Source organism: Sander lucioperca, chromosome 19 (assembly GCF_008315115.2).
Source record: "Sander lucioperca isolate FBNREF2018 chromosome 19, SLUC_FBN_1.2, whole genome shotgun sequence".
NCBI classification, from domain to species: Eukaryota; Metazoa; Chordata; class Actinopteri; order Perciformes; family Percidae; genus Sander; species Sander lucioperca.
Window position 1 is genome coordinate 30,068,151 of NC_050191.1, and position 16,506 is coordinate 30,084,656.

At 41.4% G+C, this 16,506-nt stretch overlaps 2 protein-coding genes across 2 annotated transcripts in view; both read left to right on the plus strand.

Moving 5' to 3' along the window:
• The window catches only part of LOC116045413, a 977,204-nt gene that overhangs the window by 498,400 nt on the left and 462,298 nt on the right, over nt 1-16,506 (plus strand). The gene's annotated exons all lie outside the window — the stretch shown is intronic.
• LOC116045411 (cell cycle control protein 50A-like) lies at nt 112-10,881 on the plus strand. Its single transcript, XM_031293057.2, has 7 exons — nt 112-445; nt 4,509-4,628; nt 4,736-4,843; nt 6,484-6,571; nt 6,666-6,812; nt 7,917-8,123; nt 10,541-10,881. Exons 1-7 carry the CDS (start codon nt 203-205, stop codon nt 10,732-10,734), a joined length of 1,107 nt encoding a protein of 368 aa, XP_031148917.1. The 5' UTR covers nt 112-202; the 3' UTR covers nt 10,735-10,881.

The window sequence follows — 16,506 nt, forward strand, 5'->3', positions numbered from 1 at the left end:
ATGGGGAAAAACACTTCCGGAGACAGAGCCGAAAAAAAGTGGGCGGTCACTGTTGAGCTCTACGTAGTTACGCTCCGCTCCGTAACTATATGGTGACGTCACCGCGTGTTGAGTTCATATCCTTGTTTGTAAACTTCCTGGTGGAGCTAACGGTGTTAGCTGGCGATCGTTAGCAACAACTTAGTGATTTCGGGTAGCAATCATGATGGCGTCTAGTTACAACGCCAAAGACGAAGATGGACATATAACCGTGTCCGGGCCCGGCGGCGGGACTCTGCGCAGCAAGAAGCCCGAGAACACTGCGTTTAAACAGCAGAGACTACCCGCTTGGCAGCCCATCCTCACCGCGGGCACCGTGCTCCCTGCCTTCTTCATCATCGGACTGCTCTTCATCCCCATCGGCATCGGCCTGTTTGTAACGTCCAACAACATTAAGGAGTTTGAGGTAACGTTATATGGCCCACCTGGATTAGCCATGTAACACACAATGACACAGCGACACAATAATATATTAACATTCCCTGTGGAGCTGCCTTGTACACTCCGACCACTCACGCCAAATTCCATTTAAAAAGTGTGCAATTTCTGCTGACCTTGCATATCGGCAGATTTCCACGTCTTCTGTAATTTAACGTAAACATCTTCTGAAACGTTATGTTCCTCCGGTAAATTCGGCAGATGTGTGACCGAAAATCAGCTTTCATTTCAATAATAAAATCAACATCTAGGCTAACCTATACAACATTGTGTTGTCAGCTGACTAGTCCCATAATCTTTCTCCGAAATACGTCACTAACGCGTGAAGCATGTTTATATTTAATAGACGTTGAAATCTATATAAAATAGTGCACTTTTGGTCAGATTTAGTGACTGATATTCGACGAAACACTAAAATTGACGATTTTTAAATGGAGTTTGGCGTTGTACTGTGTACTGTACTGTATCTGACCAATCTCCTTATGTGTTGCTGGCAGCATTGGCAGCAATGGCCACAATACTTGTCCTTGTATTTCTCCTTTGGCTTGGTCATCTTTGTTACGGTCTCTAACATATAATTGATGACTTGTCCTTACCACTAAAGCACATGCAATGTGTAATCTATCATTGTGTTGGACAACTAGTCACGGCTGTGGCCTTGTTACAGATTGGCTATTTGTTTTGATTTTTAGGGTTTGTACCCCTCATGTCCTTGGCTTCATCTACTTCATTTTTTCTTTTCGTTCTAGTGTTAATCCTTGTGTTCCGTTCGACCATGCATCGTCCTCCCGGGTCCAAACTGAAAATCACGTTTTTTTCGACACTTTGGGCGCTTTTTTTCAATGTTTTTGGCACTTTTTTTTACGTTTAATGCTTCTTTTCACTACCATGTATATATTTTTTTATTTTTTATTTATTTTATTGGTTTATTTCATAGGGACGATGCATATTTATGAACATTGTTGTATAAAAACACCATGTAAATATGCCAGAATTAGTTAAAATAACTACTTTCCATCTGCAGGCCCTAGGCAGGTGACATAAGACTAACAGAGACAACCAGCAGTCATACAGCGCTCATTCACTATACATTAAAAGGTACACATAATACTGACATTGGCAAAACAAAAATACATGATGCATGATACATGACAAAGACGTTATATAAACACCACTAACACTAACTCATTACTAGATTTACGCTTATTTTTGGAATTTATGGTCAATAAACCTCATTTATATGAAATTATACCTAATTCTTGAGTTAAAAAGCAGAAATGATGAACTTTTTAGACTAATAGTAAAGGAAGGATAATCACAGAATGGCATTATGCCAACGTTCAGTCGAGATACTATTTCGAAAAATGTCATTTTTTTTTTCAAATGCTAAAAAATTGAACGAAACGCACAACATTCAATGAAAGTATAGATTTGTGTTGTACTTGTGAAGCGCGTTGTATCGAATCATCCATGTTATTTTTGGGTAATCAAAATTAGGTAGTTAAAAAGAAACCCATATTTCTGATATAGACATTTAGACAACGGGTCAAATTTGACCCGAAGACAACACAAGGGTTAAGCACATTGTAGTAGGGCCGGGCAATATATCGGTATTAATATATATATATATCGTATAATAGGTCTTAAATTTAGGATATTGTAAAATCCTGATATGACACAAGTGTTGTCTTTACCTAGTTTTAAAGGCTGTATTACAGTAAATTGACGACATTTTCTGAACTTACCAGACTAAAGGCCCGGAAACACAGAGCTGATAATCGGCCGTTGGACAGTCTGGCGAGGTCGGTGACCCGAGTCTGTTCGGTGTGTTCCGTGTCGTCGTCCGTCTGAGGGGCCGTCGTCCTTCATTTTGGCCGATTTGACATGTATCATACCTGCAAACTAGTCGCTTTTTGGCGAAAATCGCCATTTTGATTGGGAAAATGTCATCCACGTGAATCGTGTAGATCCGAAGAGTTTTTATTTGGGGGAGGGTCCGAGACCCGGTGCTAATACGGCACCGGTGCCTTAATGACCGTTCTCTACCGGACCAAATAGCAACGCGGATTTCGGTGCCTTATTTAGGTGCCACTTAAATGCCTGCACTTCTCTCTGATGCTCCGAAAACGGACGTTAGAGGGAACTGAAACATCGCCGCACGGGACGCTAGTTAGTTAACACTACACTAGACAGCAGGTAACGTTAGCCTACCGTTAGCCAGCTGCAGCTGGAGTAAACACTGTTACAATGCTGACAGCTAAACGGTGTAAAAGTGTGTCTGTATTTCACTGGAGAGGATTCCAACAGTCTGTAGCTGCCGTTGTCTGAAAAACAACACAGATGTTGCGTTCACTTGAAATGATGAACGACGTGTCACCTTTTTCAGCTCTTCTGAGTTTGCAGGTATGTGTATAATCGGTGGGAGAGCTATCCCAGAAACGGGGAGCGGGATGAGCGTGACTAGAGCCTCTCAAAATCTGAAGAGAATCTTTTAAACTGACCTTTGTTGATCTGAAATGAAGACAGATTCAGCAACTGCACGGCCTATTTCTCTCTTAAAATGTTTTCAGAAACACGTTTCGGTGAACTATTTTAGTCCAATATGAGATCGTATTCTGAACGAGCCGCCATGACAGTCTGGCTGTGAATTTCCGGAGAAACCAGACCCACGTGACGCGTTCGTCCAATCAGCTGCCGGTTTTCATTTTTGGGCGACAATACAGATTAGTGCCGCCTGCTGTTATGGAGACGTATTACGTCTCGTCTCTTCGGTGTGTTCTGAGGCACTTTTTTGACCAACTCAGGGAGACTGATCAGTCCGACGGCCTTTTCTGCCGAGGGTCGGCCGTCGGCTTTGTGTGTCTGGGCCTTTACTGTTTTATTATTTGCCTTTTTCCCACTAAGACAGGGATCTTCAACACAGGGTCCGGGACCTCTAGGGGGTCCTCAGAGTTAATGCAGGGGGGCCTCCAAATAATTGTTAATTTTTGAAAGTTTTTTCAAATTTTCAAAAGTCTTCACATAAATCCAACATGTTATTAGCAAATATAAATCCCCACTGCTTACTGGCCTACAGAGGTAGTCACTAAGGCCATCCACAGATGTGTGCCACATGTATGTTTAACATTAAAACATGATTTATAAAATCATGCCAACAATTATTAGGCTTTTTTAATAGCTTAGTATTCTATGCAAAAAAGGTATGTGTAAAGGCTTTAGGCCGCCCTACAAGTTATTGTAGGCCCAGTTTATTATGCAACTTAAGTTAATAAAATATATGTAATAGGGGGTCCCAGCTCCATCTCTCTTTCAGTTAAGGGGTCCTACATACACACAAACTGTATATAATTTTTTTTGTTTGGCATTTTAGGCCTTTATTTGATAGGACAGATTAGACATGAAAGGGGAGAGAGAGGGGAAATCACACGCAGCAAAGGGCCGCAGGTCGGAATTGAACATGCTGCGGCGAGGACTCTGTACATGGGGCGCACGCTCTACTAGGTGAGCTACCCAGGCGCCCCTAAAGTATATAATAAAAAGTGTAGCTACTAGGGCTACACGATATGTGGAAAATATCTAATTGCGATTATTTTGACTGATATTGTGATTGCGATATGATTCACGATACTGGAGGGAAAGATCATTGTTGTATCGTTATTCTCATTCTTATTGAAAAATATTCAAATTAAATTGACTATAGTGTGATTTTTGCGAGGATCTGTACCAAACAAAAATATTTTTTCTTTAGACTGCAGGATACGATTTGTAGGCCGGGACGTCTCTACAGCACCAGGATTTTAATTCAGAATGGTTTAACTCATATTTTGCCTTTAACAAATATTGCGCCCCCTATCCTGCAATTGGGATATTGTATTGAATTGAATGCCTTTATTGTCATTGCATTGAAGTACAATGAAATTGTAGAGCCACTCTAGTAAGGTGCATCATCATTGTAACATTAAATGTGTAGCCCTAGTAGCTACTGTTTTGAAAAGTGCCGTATAGATCCACTTCTTTCTCGGTGTCTACAGGTCGATTATACAGGAGTCGACATGTCCAGTCCCTGTTTCAACTGCTCCCAGAACTTCAGCTGGAACAGCACAAAGCCTTGTACCTGCACCATACCTTTCTACCTGGACCAGCCATATGAGGTGAGCAAAAAAAAATGTTGCTACATACTTCCGAATACTCTCCGTAATAAATGTTCCCACAGCTAGGTTGAACAATTTGTCTTTTATACGTTTATCTGACTCAACAGAGCAACGTCTACGTGTATTACGGCCTCTCCAACTTCTACCAAAACCACCGTCGCTACGTCAAGTCCAGAGATGACAGCCAGCTGAATGGAGACGTTAACTCCCTCATGGTAGGACTCACTTCCACATGACGTCACTGATAACACACAGGGTTCAAAATGTAGCACCATCTCTCAGCCAAATGCTGGTAGAATGCGTTCATGGCTTCAGCTGTCCAATGAAAATGGACCTTTTTCACAGCAGACATTTGGACTTGTCATAGTAGGAAAAGCACAGCTGAAATTGATAACCTTAACGATGGCTGATGGCTCAATTCCATCAAGTGTCCCAGTAAGATATTTCAGTGAGTCAGCATGAACAATACCAGGACCTCTCCTAAGAGGAATGCAGCCATCATTAATGGTTTGGAACACACCTGTGCTTTTCCTACTATGACATGTCAACATGTCTGCTGTGAAAAAGGTCTATAAAGGCCTTAAATGCCAAAAAAAATCCCAGAATACATCTTTTGGTGATATATCTCTGTTATGTGACCCAGATGTAATGACACAAGTAAACCAAACCTCTTTGTTATCATAAAAACATTGTCATTTCTTAAATGAACATGAAATTGACAATAGTACAGTATTATATAGTTTTCCCAACCTCAACATGTGTTAGCATGACATTTTTTTTTTTTTGCATAATTGCGAACCATGCGCCCGGCGCACGGACCCTTTTTTCCGCCATCAAACTAGCAAAAGTGGATTCGTACACACCCTAAACGCACCTGCGCATGGCGTGAAGCACCTGCGCCTGGCGTGAAGCGCCTGGCGAGCTGCCTGCACGATCCGTCATGCGCGTGCCCAAGATGATAATCCTGTTTTACGAGGATTTACGACACTGCACGAATCACGATCGGTTCCACGCTTCTGCCGTTAGCCTCCACCGGGAAGCTAACGTTAGTTTAGCTAACAGCTAATTCGGCTAACCGCTAGCTGACAGATTGATTCAGTCTAAAATAACGTTAACTCAAACTAAACACTGGGTAAAGCAGGCTACAGCTGACGTAACGGTTGTATATTTTAACGGTTATTTTCAGGTTTTATTTTGAGGGTCTTTTAAAGTTATTACATGCTGTCTCAGCTAGCGGTTAGCCGAATTAGCTGTTAGCTAAACTAACGCAGCTTCCTTTTTTCAGTGGTGCGCGGTGGTTTATGGGATGAGTACTCTGAGATGACGATATGTACACAGTCTTGTACCTTTGACTTTTGGGGATTTTCTGTTCGTTTTTGTACTCAAAATGACACGTTGTATGCTTATGAGTCACGTTGTAGCTGGTTAGCCTAAGGCATGGTCTAAAACTCTTTATGTACAGATTTTTCCAGATGTAAATGGGAGAAATGAATGGGAAATTTACTTCCAGAACCCAAGGTCTCTCGGAGGAGGGGCGGGACTGTTGAGCTCTATACGCTTAGCTACCAGCGGAGCTAACTGGTAGATTAAACTGTCGTCATCTGTTTAGCTCGCCTCTGGCCCGCCTATATCAGATACACCGATGTGATTGGTGCAGCTCGGCTACAAGGGCATAGTTTATGAGCATCATTACTGAATGCCAGAGTGACTCGCTGAGCAAATTCGAATTGTGCTCTCACGAGAACTCTGGATTTCCAGGGTATAAATCACGCTTTAGGCAGATACATTTCTGTTTACAGACACATATCTGCAGGTGGTGCCATTTATCTTTTAATCTCCTCCTAATCATTCACAGAGTCCCAGTAAGGAGTGTGAGCCATACGCTTTTCATGAAAACAAGCCAATTGCTCCGTGTGGGGCCATCGCCAACAGCATGTTCAACGGTGAGCCAGTTTCCTGCTCTGTTGACCCCGAACAAAAAGTTAGGAGTGTGATTGTGAAGAATTCTTTCTAATTAATCTTTTCCTTTGACGGCAGACACACTGGAGCTGTTTTACAACGACCCCAACGGCACAAGGATCCCGATTCCTCTGAACACTACAGGCATCGCCTGGTGGACCGACAAGCACGTGAAGTTCGGAAACCCCGGAGGCAACAACCCCAACCTCACGGCCGCTTTTCAAGGTATCGGCAGCAGCTTATCAGGGTCATCTCTCACCAACGTGTTGAAGTGATTTTCTGCAATCAGCTTCAGGATGTCTGTAAAACGAATAAGTCTGCTATAGGGCTGCACAATATATCGTGTTTTATCGTCATCGCAATATCAACTGGCGCAATAGAGTAACAGCGGAAACACACGGCACGCGTAGGCCCGCACGCTGCAGCGAAAGTTTCGGGATCTCCTCTATTTCTTCCGCGAGACGCGAGCGTATGTGTCAAGCCAGACAGGTAATCACATACAGGAAGACCACAGTGTAACCAGATGCTTTACCAAAATAAAACACATTTCAAAATAAAACAGGCAGGTTTATGGTGATTTTGGCGATCTTGACTTCTCACAGCAAGACACAGAGAGAGAGAGAGAGAGAGAGAGAGAGAGAGAGAGAGAGAGAGAGAGAGAGAGAGAGAGAGAGAGAGAGAGAGACACACACACACACACACACACACACACAAAAATTACCACAGTTTTCCCCACTCATCCGGTCTCTGAGAGAGCCCGGTGTGTTTTCACTGTAAGGCTGCGACGTATCGCGAAAGACACTCAAAGATTTTTTTGTGTTAGTTGAAACAAAATATCAGCAGAAAACTGCACTTTCAAAATGAAATGAAAGGAAATCAAAGACTGTACTGTTCACACGGCGTTCGTCGTTCAACTGGTCGTGACTGTTTTCCCAAGATGGCGCCCGTCTGTATAGTGAACGGTACAGTCTTTCTAATCTATCTTTTTAATAAACTGTCTGTACACTTACAAAGTTCTCAGTGCTTCAGTTTACATGTAGGGACCCTCATTATGCTACCGTTGAAGTGTGGTGCTATTGTGAGCCTTGTTAGTGGTATAAAATAGAGATTTCTTTTTACTTTACCACTGCCCTGACGACTAGCTCTATAAGCTAATTAGTGGTTTGGGCTAAAACTGGTCACATTGGATTAGCATGAAAACACATCCCAGAGAACGGTCGACTCAGTACACGTGTTATTAATCGCTAGGCTCATTTTGCGCCAGATTTCTCCTTTAATTCAGTGAGCTAAACAAACTTCATCGCTGCTCTTTTTTTCCTTCTAATCGAGGTACCACGAAGCCGGTGAACTGGCGCAGGCCTGTTTACGAGCTGGACGCTGATCCGGGGAACAACGGCTTCATCAACGAGGACTTCATCGTGTGGATGAGAACCGCCGCCCTGCCGACCTTCCGCAAACTCTACCGCATCATCAACAAGAAGAGCAGCATGGTTCCAACTCTGCCCCGAGGAAACTACACTCTGGAGGTCGTCTACAGTATCCTTTATGTCACTGGTTGCCAAGCTTTTTTTTTAAAAATGTTCCCCTTTTGAATTTAGTTTCTAAGCCATGTACCCCCTGACCAGCGTGGATCATTTTTGGTAGAAAAGAAAGTCTATATGAAGAGGAACAGTACAGCGATGTCAGCGATAGATTTACTAAACAACTTTGGAAGCCTTGGAACTGAAAAACATTTAAATGCTGATTAAAAAGGCGACTTAAAAACTTTGAAAAAATGACAAAACCTTGGAAAAAAGCAACAAAAACACTAGGTCGACAACAGTGACAAAAGATTTAGAAAAGCAGGAAAAAAACTTTAAATATGCGACAAACTTGGGGGGGAAAGACAGTAGAAAAAGGAAGGAGGGAAGTAAGAGAAGAGTAGGTCGAAGAAAGTGACAAAAACGTCCAAAAGCAAAAAAAAAGACAGTAGAAGGAAGGAAGGAAGAATGGAAGGTAGGAAGGAAGGGAGGTAGGAAGGAAGGGAGGAAGGATGGAAGGTAGGAAGGTAGGAAGGATGGAAGGTAGGAAGGATGGAAGGATGGAAGGATGGAAGGATGGAAGGTAGGAAGGATGGAAGGTAGGAAGGATGGAAGGAAGGGAGGAAGGTAGGAAGGATGGAAGGATGGAAGGTAGGAAGGGAGGAAGGATGGAAGGTAGGAAGGATGGAAGGTAGGAAGAATGGAAGGTAGGAAGAATGGAAGGTAGGAAGGATGGAAGGTAGGAAGGATGGAAGGATGGAAGGTAGGAAGGATGGAAGGATGGAAGGTAGGAAGGTAGGAAGGTAGGAAGGATGGAAGGTAGGAAGGATGGAAGGTAGGAAGGATGGAAGGATGGAAGGTAGGAAGGTAGGAAGGATGGAAGGTAGGAAGGATGGAAGGTAGGAAGGATGGAAGGTAGGAAGGATGGAAGGTAGGAAGGATGGAAGGTAGGAAGGATGGAAGGTAGGAAGGTAGGAAGGATGGAAGGTAGGAAGGATGGAAGGTAGGAAGGATGGAAGGTAGGAAGGTAGGAAGGATGGAAGGTAGGAAGGTAGGAAGGATGGAAGGTAGGAGGGTAGGAAGGAAGGAAGGTAGGAGGGTAGGAAGGATGGAAGGTAGGAAGGTAGGAAGGATGGAAGGAAGGAATAGGTCCAATGAAGGTGACAAAAACATCACATTTTTGGTAGAAAAAAAAGTCCAGTCTATATAAAGAGGAACAATGGTCTGGTCCAACAGCCTTGTAACTGAATAGCATTTAAATGCTGATTAAAAAAGGCAAAAAAAACTTTGAAAAAAGAGGGTAGAAAGAAGGAAGTATGGCAACACTAGGTCGACAAGAGTGACAAAAAATGACAAAAAACAAAACGGGGGAAAAAAAACTTGGATAAAATGGAAATAAACTTTAAATATGTGAGGGGTGGGAGGAGGACAATAGAAAAAAGGAAGACAAGAGTAGGTCGAAAAAAGTGACAAACGTCCAAAAGCAAAAAAAAAAAGACGAAGGAAGGAAGGAATAGGTCCAATGAAGGCGACAAAAACATCACATTTTTGGTAGAAAATAAAGTCCAGTCTATATAAAGATAGTCTTAATTAGCTTTGTAGCAACTCATTTGGCAACGGCTTCAATGTAACAGACGTTCATTAATATCAAAAAGTTACGCACTAAAGCTTTAAAGTAAAAACCTTGGCAATAAAAATAACAAAAATCAACAATGCAACTTGTGAGCTTTCTCCCTTATTTGTGATGCAACATCATGGTCCGATTCCAAGCTTCCTAATTTGTGGTGTCGCTCAGCTCTCTTTTTATATTCAACCCACACTTCTCACTTCAACTCAAATTCCCCCTCCTGGAGCCTCAATATGTGTGTGACTCACTCCTTGTCAAATATGTAGTCTACAGCAGTGGTTCTCAAGCTTTTTTCAATAATGTTCCCCCTTTGAACAGTAACCCCTAACCAGCGCAAATAATTTTTGGTAGAAAATAAAAGTCTCTATAAAGAGGAAGAATACAGCGATGTCAGCGATAGATTTACTAAACAACAGCCTTGGACCTGGAAAACATTTAGATGATGATGAGAAAAGGAGACAAAAACTTGGAAAAAGACGGGAGAGAGAAGGAAGGAAGGAAGGCAAGAATAGGTCAATAGACAAACTTCAAAAACAGAGACAAAAACAACAAACTTGGAGAAAACAGACAGTAGAAGTAACTCCAGCCTTGGAACTGAAAAACATTTAGCAAAAAATGTCACGTACCCCCTGCAGTCCTCCAAAGTACCCCTAGGGGGACACGTACCCCCTGCAGTCCTCCAGAGTACCCCTAGGGGGACACGTACCCCCATTTGAGAAACACTTGTACTACACCCAGCCATTGTTCCTTTGTAGGTGGGTCTGCTTTGCACCACACCGTTCCCACCTTTAACCAGTTGAACCCAGATTATCCCGTCCGCAGCTTCGAAGGCAGGAAGCGGGTGATCCTGAGCACCATCTCCTGGATGGGGGGCAAGAACCCGTTCCTGGGCATCGCGTACATCACCGTGGGCTCCGTCTGCTTCTTCCTGGGCGTCGTCCTGCTAATCATCCACCACAAATGCGGCAACCGAAACAACAGCGCCGACATTTCCAACTGAGGCGGCGGCCGGCGCCCTCCAGCTCACCTCCTCCTCCTCCTCCTGCTGCAGTGAGCACATCCGTCAGGGTCAACTTTTCGTCCAGAGGCACGACTGGTAGATACATAAAAAAAAAAAAAAAAGTAATACAATGAATTAACATCTTCAGCGGCCAAATATGGGTATTTTAGGGTTTAAAATCGCCCGACGGCGGCTGATTATTTGCCAAAGTGAATGTGAAAAGTAGCCAAATATTTGATGCCACAGTCGACGTCTTTAACAGCTTTTAAAAGATATTCCCTCCTGGTAACATGAGCAACCACGAGTCAGACTGACGTCTCACCCTGTTAACTGCCTTTTTAAAATAAAAAAAATTCACTCAAAGTTGCTGATCGGGTCTGGAAAAGTAAGTTTTAACGTGGTACGTTTTGAGAATTAGACCAACTGTGGAATATGACTGCAGGAAGAGCTTTAGTCTTTAGTTGCATACAAATGATATATCAATACAACACGTTCACGCTGCATGTGCAGTGACGGACTGGCCATCTGGAATTTGGGCAAATGCCAGAAGGGCTGCCCCCCTATGGGCCACTACTAATGCGTGGAAAGATTCACTCGGAAGGCAGAGTTCCTAATATCCAAGCTAGGCTATTGACAAAAATAGGGCCGGTGTGTTGCAAATGCCGGGGCCATTTTTTTGATCCCAGTCCGTCACTGTGTACTAGAGCCCTGGTACTAGAGGCTGATATTAGGCGTTTTCCAAACTGTCGGTATCGGCATTTATAATGGCCGATAAATGAATATTTCAAAAATAAAATAAAAACGGACGAAACCCCCTTCAACCATGTTCAGAGTGTTGGCGTTGCATAGTTTGTCCACCGGAGGGCGCTCTACAACCTCCCTGTTGGCAACACTCTTTGATTTTTTTTTTGTTGTTATTGTGTTTTTGTTCAAAGGACCTAAAGTTTCATATCTTAAGTTTGTATTTTTATACATTTTATTTATCAGAACTTTAATACATTTTGATGTTCCTCTGTTCTGTTGTGACCATAAAACAAACATCATATTATTTTAGTGCGGACTCATAAATAACCCAAATAACTAATGTTAGGGAAATCTGTTTATGTTTTGTTAAGCGTTTCTGGATTTTAAAAAAAATATATATCGGCCGATATATCGGAATATCGGATTTTTAAATCAAATATTTGTATCGGTATCGGCCTTAAAAGTCCTTTATCGGTCAGGCTCTACTTTGTATGTACATTGAAAGTTAATTGGTCACTGCACTGTAAAAGATAAGGGTAAAAATGATCTGGTTCCAGCTTCTAACATGGAAATATGTGCATGTTTTCTTTGTCTTTTATGATAGTAAATGAGACGTCGGCGTCAGGGTTTACTGTTTTCTGACATTTATAACCCAAACCATGAAGCGAGACAGTAACCATCCTTTTAATCAATAAGGAAAGTATTGATTAGCTGCAGCTTATTTTGGGTCTACAAAAAGGAACCGCTCCACTACAAAGACAGGACAGGAGGGGTGATTACAGCAGACAGTCTAGTATGGGAATAGTCCCATCATTAGAGTAAGATTTAAGAGTTTATCTAATTGGATTTGATATTTAGGAGTAGGACACTTGAAGGTATCTACATAAGAGTGACATGACACTGTCATGACATATGAACTCTAACCCTAAACTTAACTTATGACAAAAACTGAATGACACTGTCTGACAGAAGCGTTATGTCATAACCGTTTATGACTCGTTTATAATGTCTATGACACGTTCATGACAGTGTCATGTCACTCTTATGTAGATACCTTCAAGTAAAGTGTAACCTAATCTTCTTACATTCGACGGCTTTAGACCACAGAAAAATTAAGAAATGTATTTAATACTATATCCTGGCATTACAGAGAAGGCATTGAATAAGCATTTAGTCCGTCGCTTTCACAGAAAATGTGATTGAGCAGTAATGAATATATAAATAACTCTGGCTACGGCCCTTTCTGAGATGAATCCTGTGTAGTTGTAGAGTGATTTAATGCTCGGTTGCTATCGGCTACATCAAATCAAAGCCAAACCAGAATCCAATTCTGAGGACAAGGACAATTCCGGCGCAAAACGAACCTGGGGGTTAATAACAGATGTGTACCCACTCTGTCCTCTCTGGGACATGTTTTCATGCTAATCTAATGGGTTTGTAGCTTGAAAACAAGCTAGCGCGGACCGCTGATTAGCTTACAATGCTAGTATTCAGGGCACAGGGAAAGTAAAAACAAATCACTATTTATACCACTAAAAAGACTCAAAATATCACCAAACTTCAACGGTAGCATAATGAGGGTCCCTACATGTTAACCAAAGCATTGAGAACTTTGTAAGTATACAGACAGTTTATTAAAAAGATAGTTTAGAAAGACAGTAGCTCCCAAGACGGCGGCCGCCTGTATACGAGAACGCGACTGTCTTTATAATCTATCTTTTTAATAAACTGTCTGTACACTTACAAAGTAATATACTTATATTATACTACCGTTGAAGTGTGGTGATATTTTGAGCCTTTTTAGTGGTATAAATAGCGATTTGTTTTTACTTTCCCTGTGCCCCGAATACTAGCGTTGTAAGCTAATCAGCGGTCAGCGCTAGCTTGTTGCAAGCTACAAACCCATTAGATTAGCATGAAAACATGTCCCAGAGAGGACAGAGTGGGTACACATCTGTTATTAACCCCTAGGTTCGTTTTGCGCCGGAATTGTCCTTTAAATCCTGATTAGAACATAAAATGCTGCCCAAGAAATGAGTCTGGAAAGTTTTGGGGGAACTTTCCCCGACCCTGTTATAGGATCTCTCTCGGCTCCAAGCCGGTTGCAGTTACGGTGAGCTGGAGTGTCGTTCTTGAGTCCCGAGTTGCATGCTGGGTAGCTGAGATGTAAATGTGATTTATTGAGCTTCTCGAGTGGCTCGTCTTTGTGCCTCGTTTTTGTCTGTGACGTCAGCCCCAGGTTCCTACTAAAATCACGCTTTCGCCGAGTCGTGAATTAAACGCGTCGAGCAAGTTCCACGTCGGAGGGGTACGCAAAATGTTTGGGAGCTGTACAGCAAACATGTTTGGTTTTTTTTTATTTATTTATTTTTATTTTTTTTAAATTCCATTGTAAAGCTAATATTTGCACGGCAGACCTCAGGGGTTTTTGAGTCTAAAGTGGGATTAAAGTTTGAGTGTGTATATCGAATCCAGAAAATGTACATTGACGCAGCGTCGTGGCTTCTTTCACTGTCGTTTCATGCAATAATAATAGCAGCACAGCAGCATGATAGAACAGTAAAGTTAATGCAATACATGTGATTAAATGTCAATGTGTTTTACACTGTTAACAGTGAAGCTAATGCACACACGTTTTACACCCGAATCCTGCCATTTTCAGCTCTTTTGCAGCTGAGGCTATACATTAATAAAATAGATGCTGCATGTTGAAATGTGCCGAGTGAAAATGTATTTATTTTTCTTTTAATACATTTCATCAATATATGTTGTTACCTGCAATCATGAGAAGCACTGACATTTCTTTTGATACTCCATCTGTGTTGTGCTGTTGCTTTCAAAGAATAAAGTTGTCCTTTAAATTGAAATGGGTTTCTCTGGCTGATTGTTTCCAGCTTTTGTGTTCTCAGCCTGATGTTCAGGATATTATTATATTTTCCCTTAAATGAGACAATAAGACTTTGATTCCCAGGGGTAACTCACAAAATGCACGAAAAAAGCAAGCTAGAGGAAGAACACAGATGAAATATTTAAAAACCAATTAAGTAACATTCAATAAAGAAAGGGAATCCAAAAGCTATGTACAGTACATTTTGATACATGACAAAAAAAACATATGAATAATACATTTCTAATATATGATGGAGGTGAGGTAGATGTGCTTATGAATCAACACAAGGGATTAAATTATGTAGTATGTAATGAAGTATTTCGATATTTTTCTTGAGTCAAAGTAGCAATTTTCCAGTGGTGGAATGTAATTACATTTACTCACTTACTTACTGTAAGTACATTTACTCCAGTACTGTACTTAAGTCCAAATGTTGAGGTACTTGTACTTTACTTGAGTCTTTTCTTTTCATGCCACTTTGTACTTCTACTCCGCTACATTACAGAGAAATGTTGTACCTTTTACTCCACTACATTCATCTGCAGCCTGGTCTCACAGAAGTCCGTGAAATGATCACGAACTGTTAATGCTGCATTACGTGGTGGTGGCACGGAATGTGTGAAAATTCCGTGTGGCCACCACGGAAAACAATGCCAATGTAAAGTCAATGAGAAGATGACGTAGCATTAAGAGCGACTATGGTAGAGAGTAGTATGAAAGCCCGATAATCCGCATGGGGAAGTTGGTTGGAGGGGTGGATGGGTCAAACATCACAGGACTTTCACCCAGGAGACCGGGGATCGTGTCCCGCGTGTCACGTTTCCTAAACCCAACCGTAACCGTCCCGTTCGTCTTTTCCTAAACCCAATTGTCCCGCGTCCCGTTCTTCTTTTCCTAAACCCAGCCATCCCGTTGTTGTCCCGCGTGTCATGGAAACGTAAGCCCACCCACGACCTTTTCCTTAACTTAAGGGGCCATGTTCATTTTACAGAATTCTTCCGTGGGCCCATCACGGAATTTTTTGCGATTTTGAGTTAAGGGGTTGTGTTCATTTCACGGAATTATGTGAAATCAGGTTGTTCATCTGACAGCTTTAGTTACTAGTTACTTTACACATTAAGGATTCTGCACACAAAACACATGTAGTTTATAAAATCTGATGTTTTATTCTAAAGTAAACTAGCCAATAATATAACGACCTACAAGACCAGCTGAGATGATTAGACCATTATACACACAACTGGTTGGATCCTTTACTCTTTCTACAATGGGAGGATTCTACTTTACATTTAATACTTTAACTACATTTTCCTGATGATACTTACATACTTTTACTTAAGTGACATTTCCAATGCAGGACTTTAACTTGTAACAGAGTATTGTTACGGTGTGATATTAGTACTTTTACTGAAGTAAAGGATCTAAATACTTCTTCCACCGCTGGCAATACCACTGTGTTGAAATGAATTGTTACAATTAAAGGTCCTGCAAATTTTGACTCTTATCAAACGTACAAAGTATTGGCATCTAAATATACTTAAAGTACCAAAAGTAAAAGTGCTTATTATGCAGAATGATGATAATAATATTATTGGGCGGCTGTCGCTGACGAGGTAGAGCGGGTCGTCCTTTAGTAAAAAGGTTGGCGGTTCAATCTCCGCATGTCGAATGTGTTTGTGTACAAATGTGTGATTGAATGAGAGGCAAATTGTAACGCGTAAGGTAGAAAGGCACTACTGTACATAAATGCAGTCCATTTAACATTTATTGCATTGTCATTATTGCTGCTTTAATATGCTAATTATTTTTTTTTAATTAACTTTTTTATTGATTCCATTCAGCATTGTCCCATTAGCATTTAACATTTCACACATGTTTTCCACGTATACAGAACATACAAATATTTCACAACAGGGATCATACACATGAATAGATACAAATTCACAATTAAACACAAAACTCAGTAGACTCGAAATGAGTACATTTTTCACTTCAATCCACATTTTCATTCCCCTCTTGTAAAGACCTTACTCTCCTGGTGAAGGATAATGCCGAACACAATCTTATGAACAATTGAACAGTCAAAATTTGTAGCAAGAACCAAGGGGATGTAATGTCATACTTTATTAATGTATTTT

Bases quoted from the DNA above. Each gene is read 5' to 3' on its own strand.
- LOC116045411 (XM_031293057.2), top strand. From the start codon at position 203: ATGATGGCGTCTAGTTACAACGCCAAAGACGAAGATGGACATATAACC. The intron at 4,844-6,483 runs GTAGGACTCACT...AATCATTCACAG, and splicing joins GAGACGTTAACTCCCTCATG to AGTCCCAGTAAGGAGTGTGA. The intron at 6,572-6,665 runs GTGAGCCAGTTT...CTTTGACGGCAG, and splicing joins CGCCAACAGCATGTTCAACG to ACACACTGGAGCTGTTTTAC.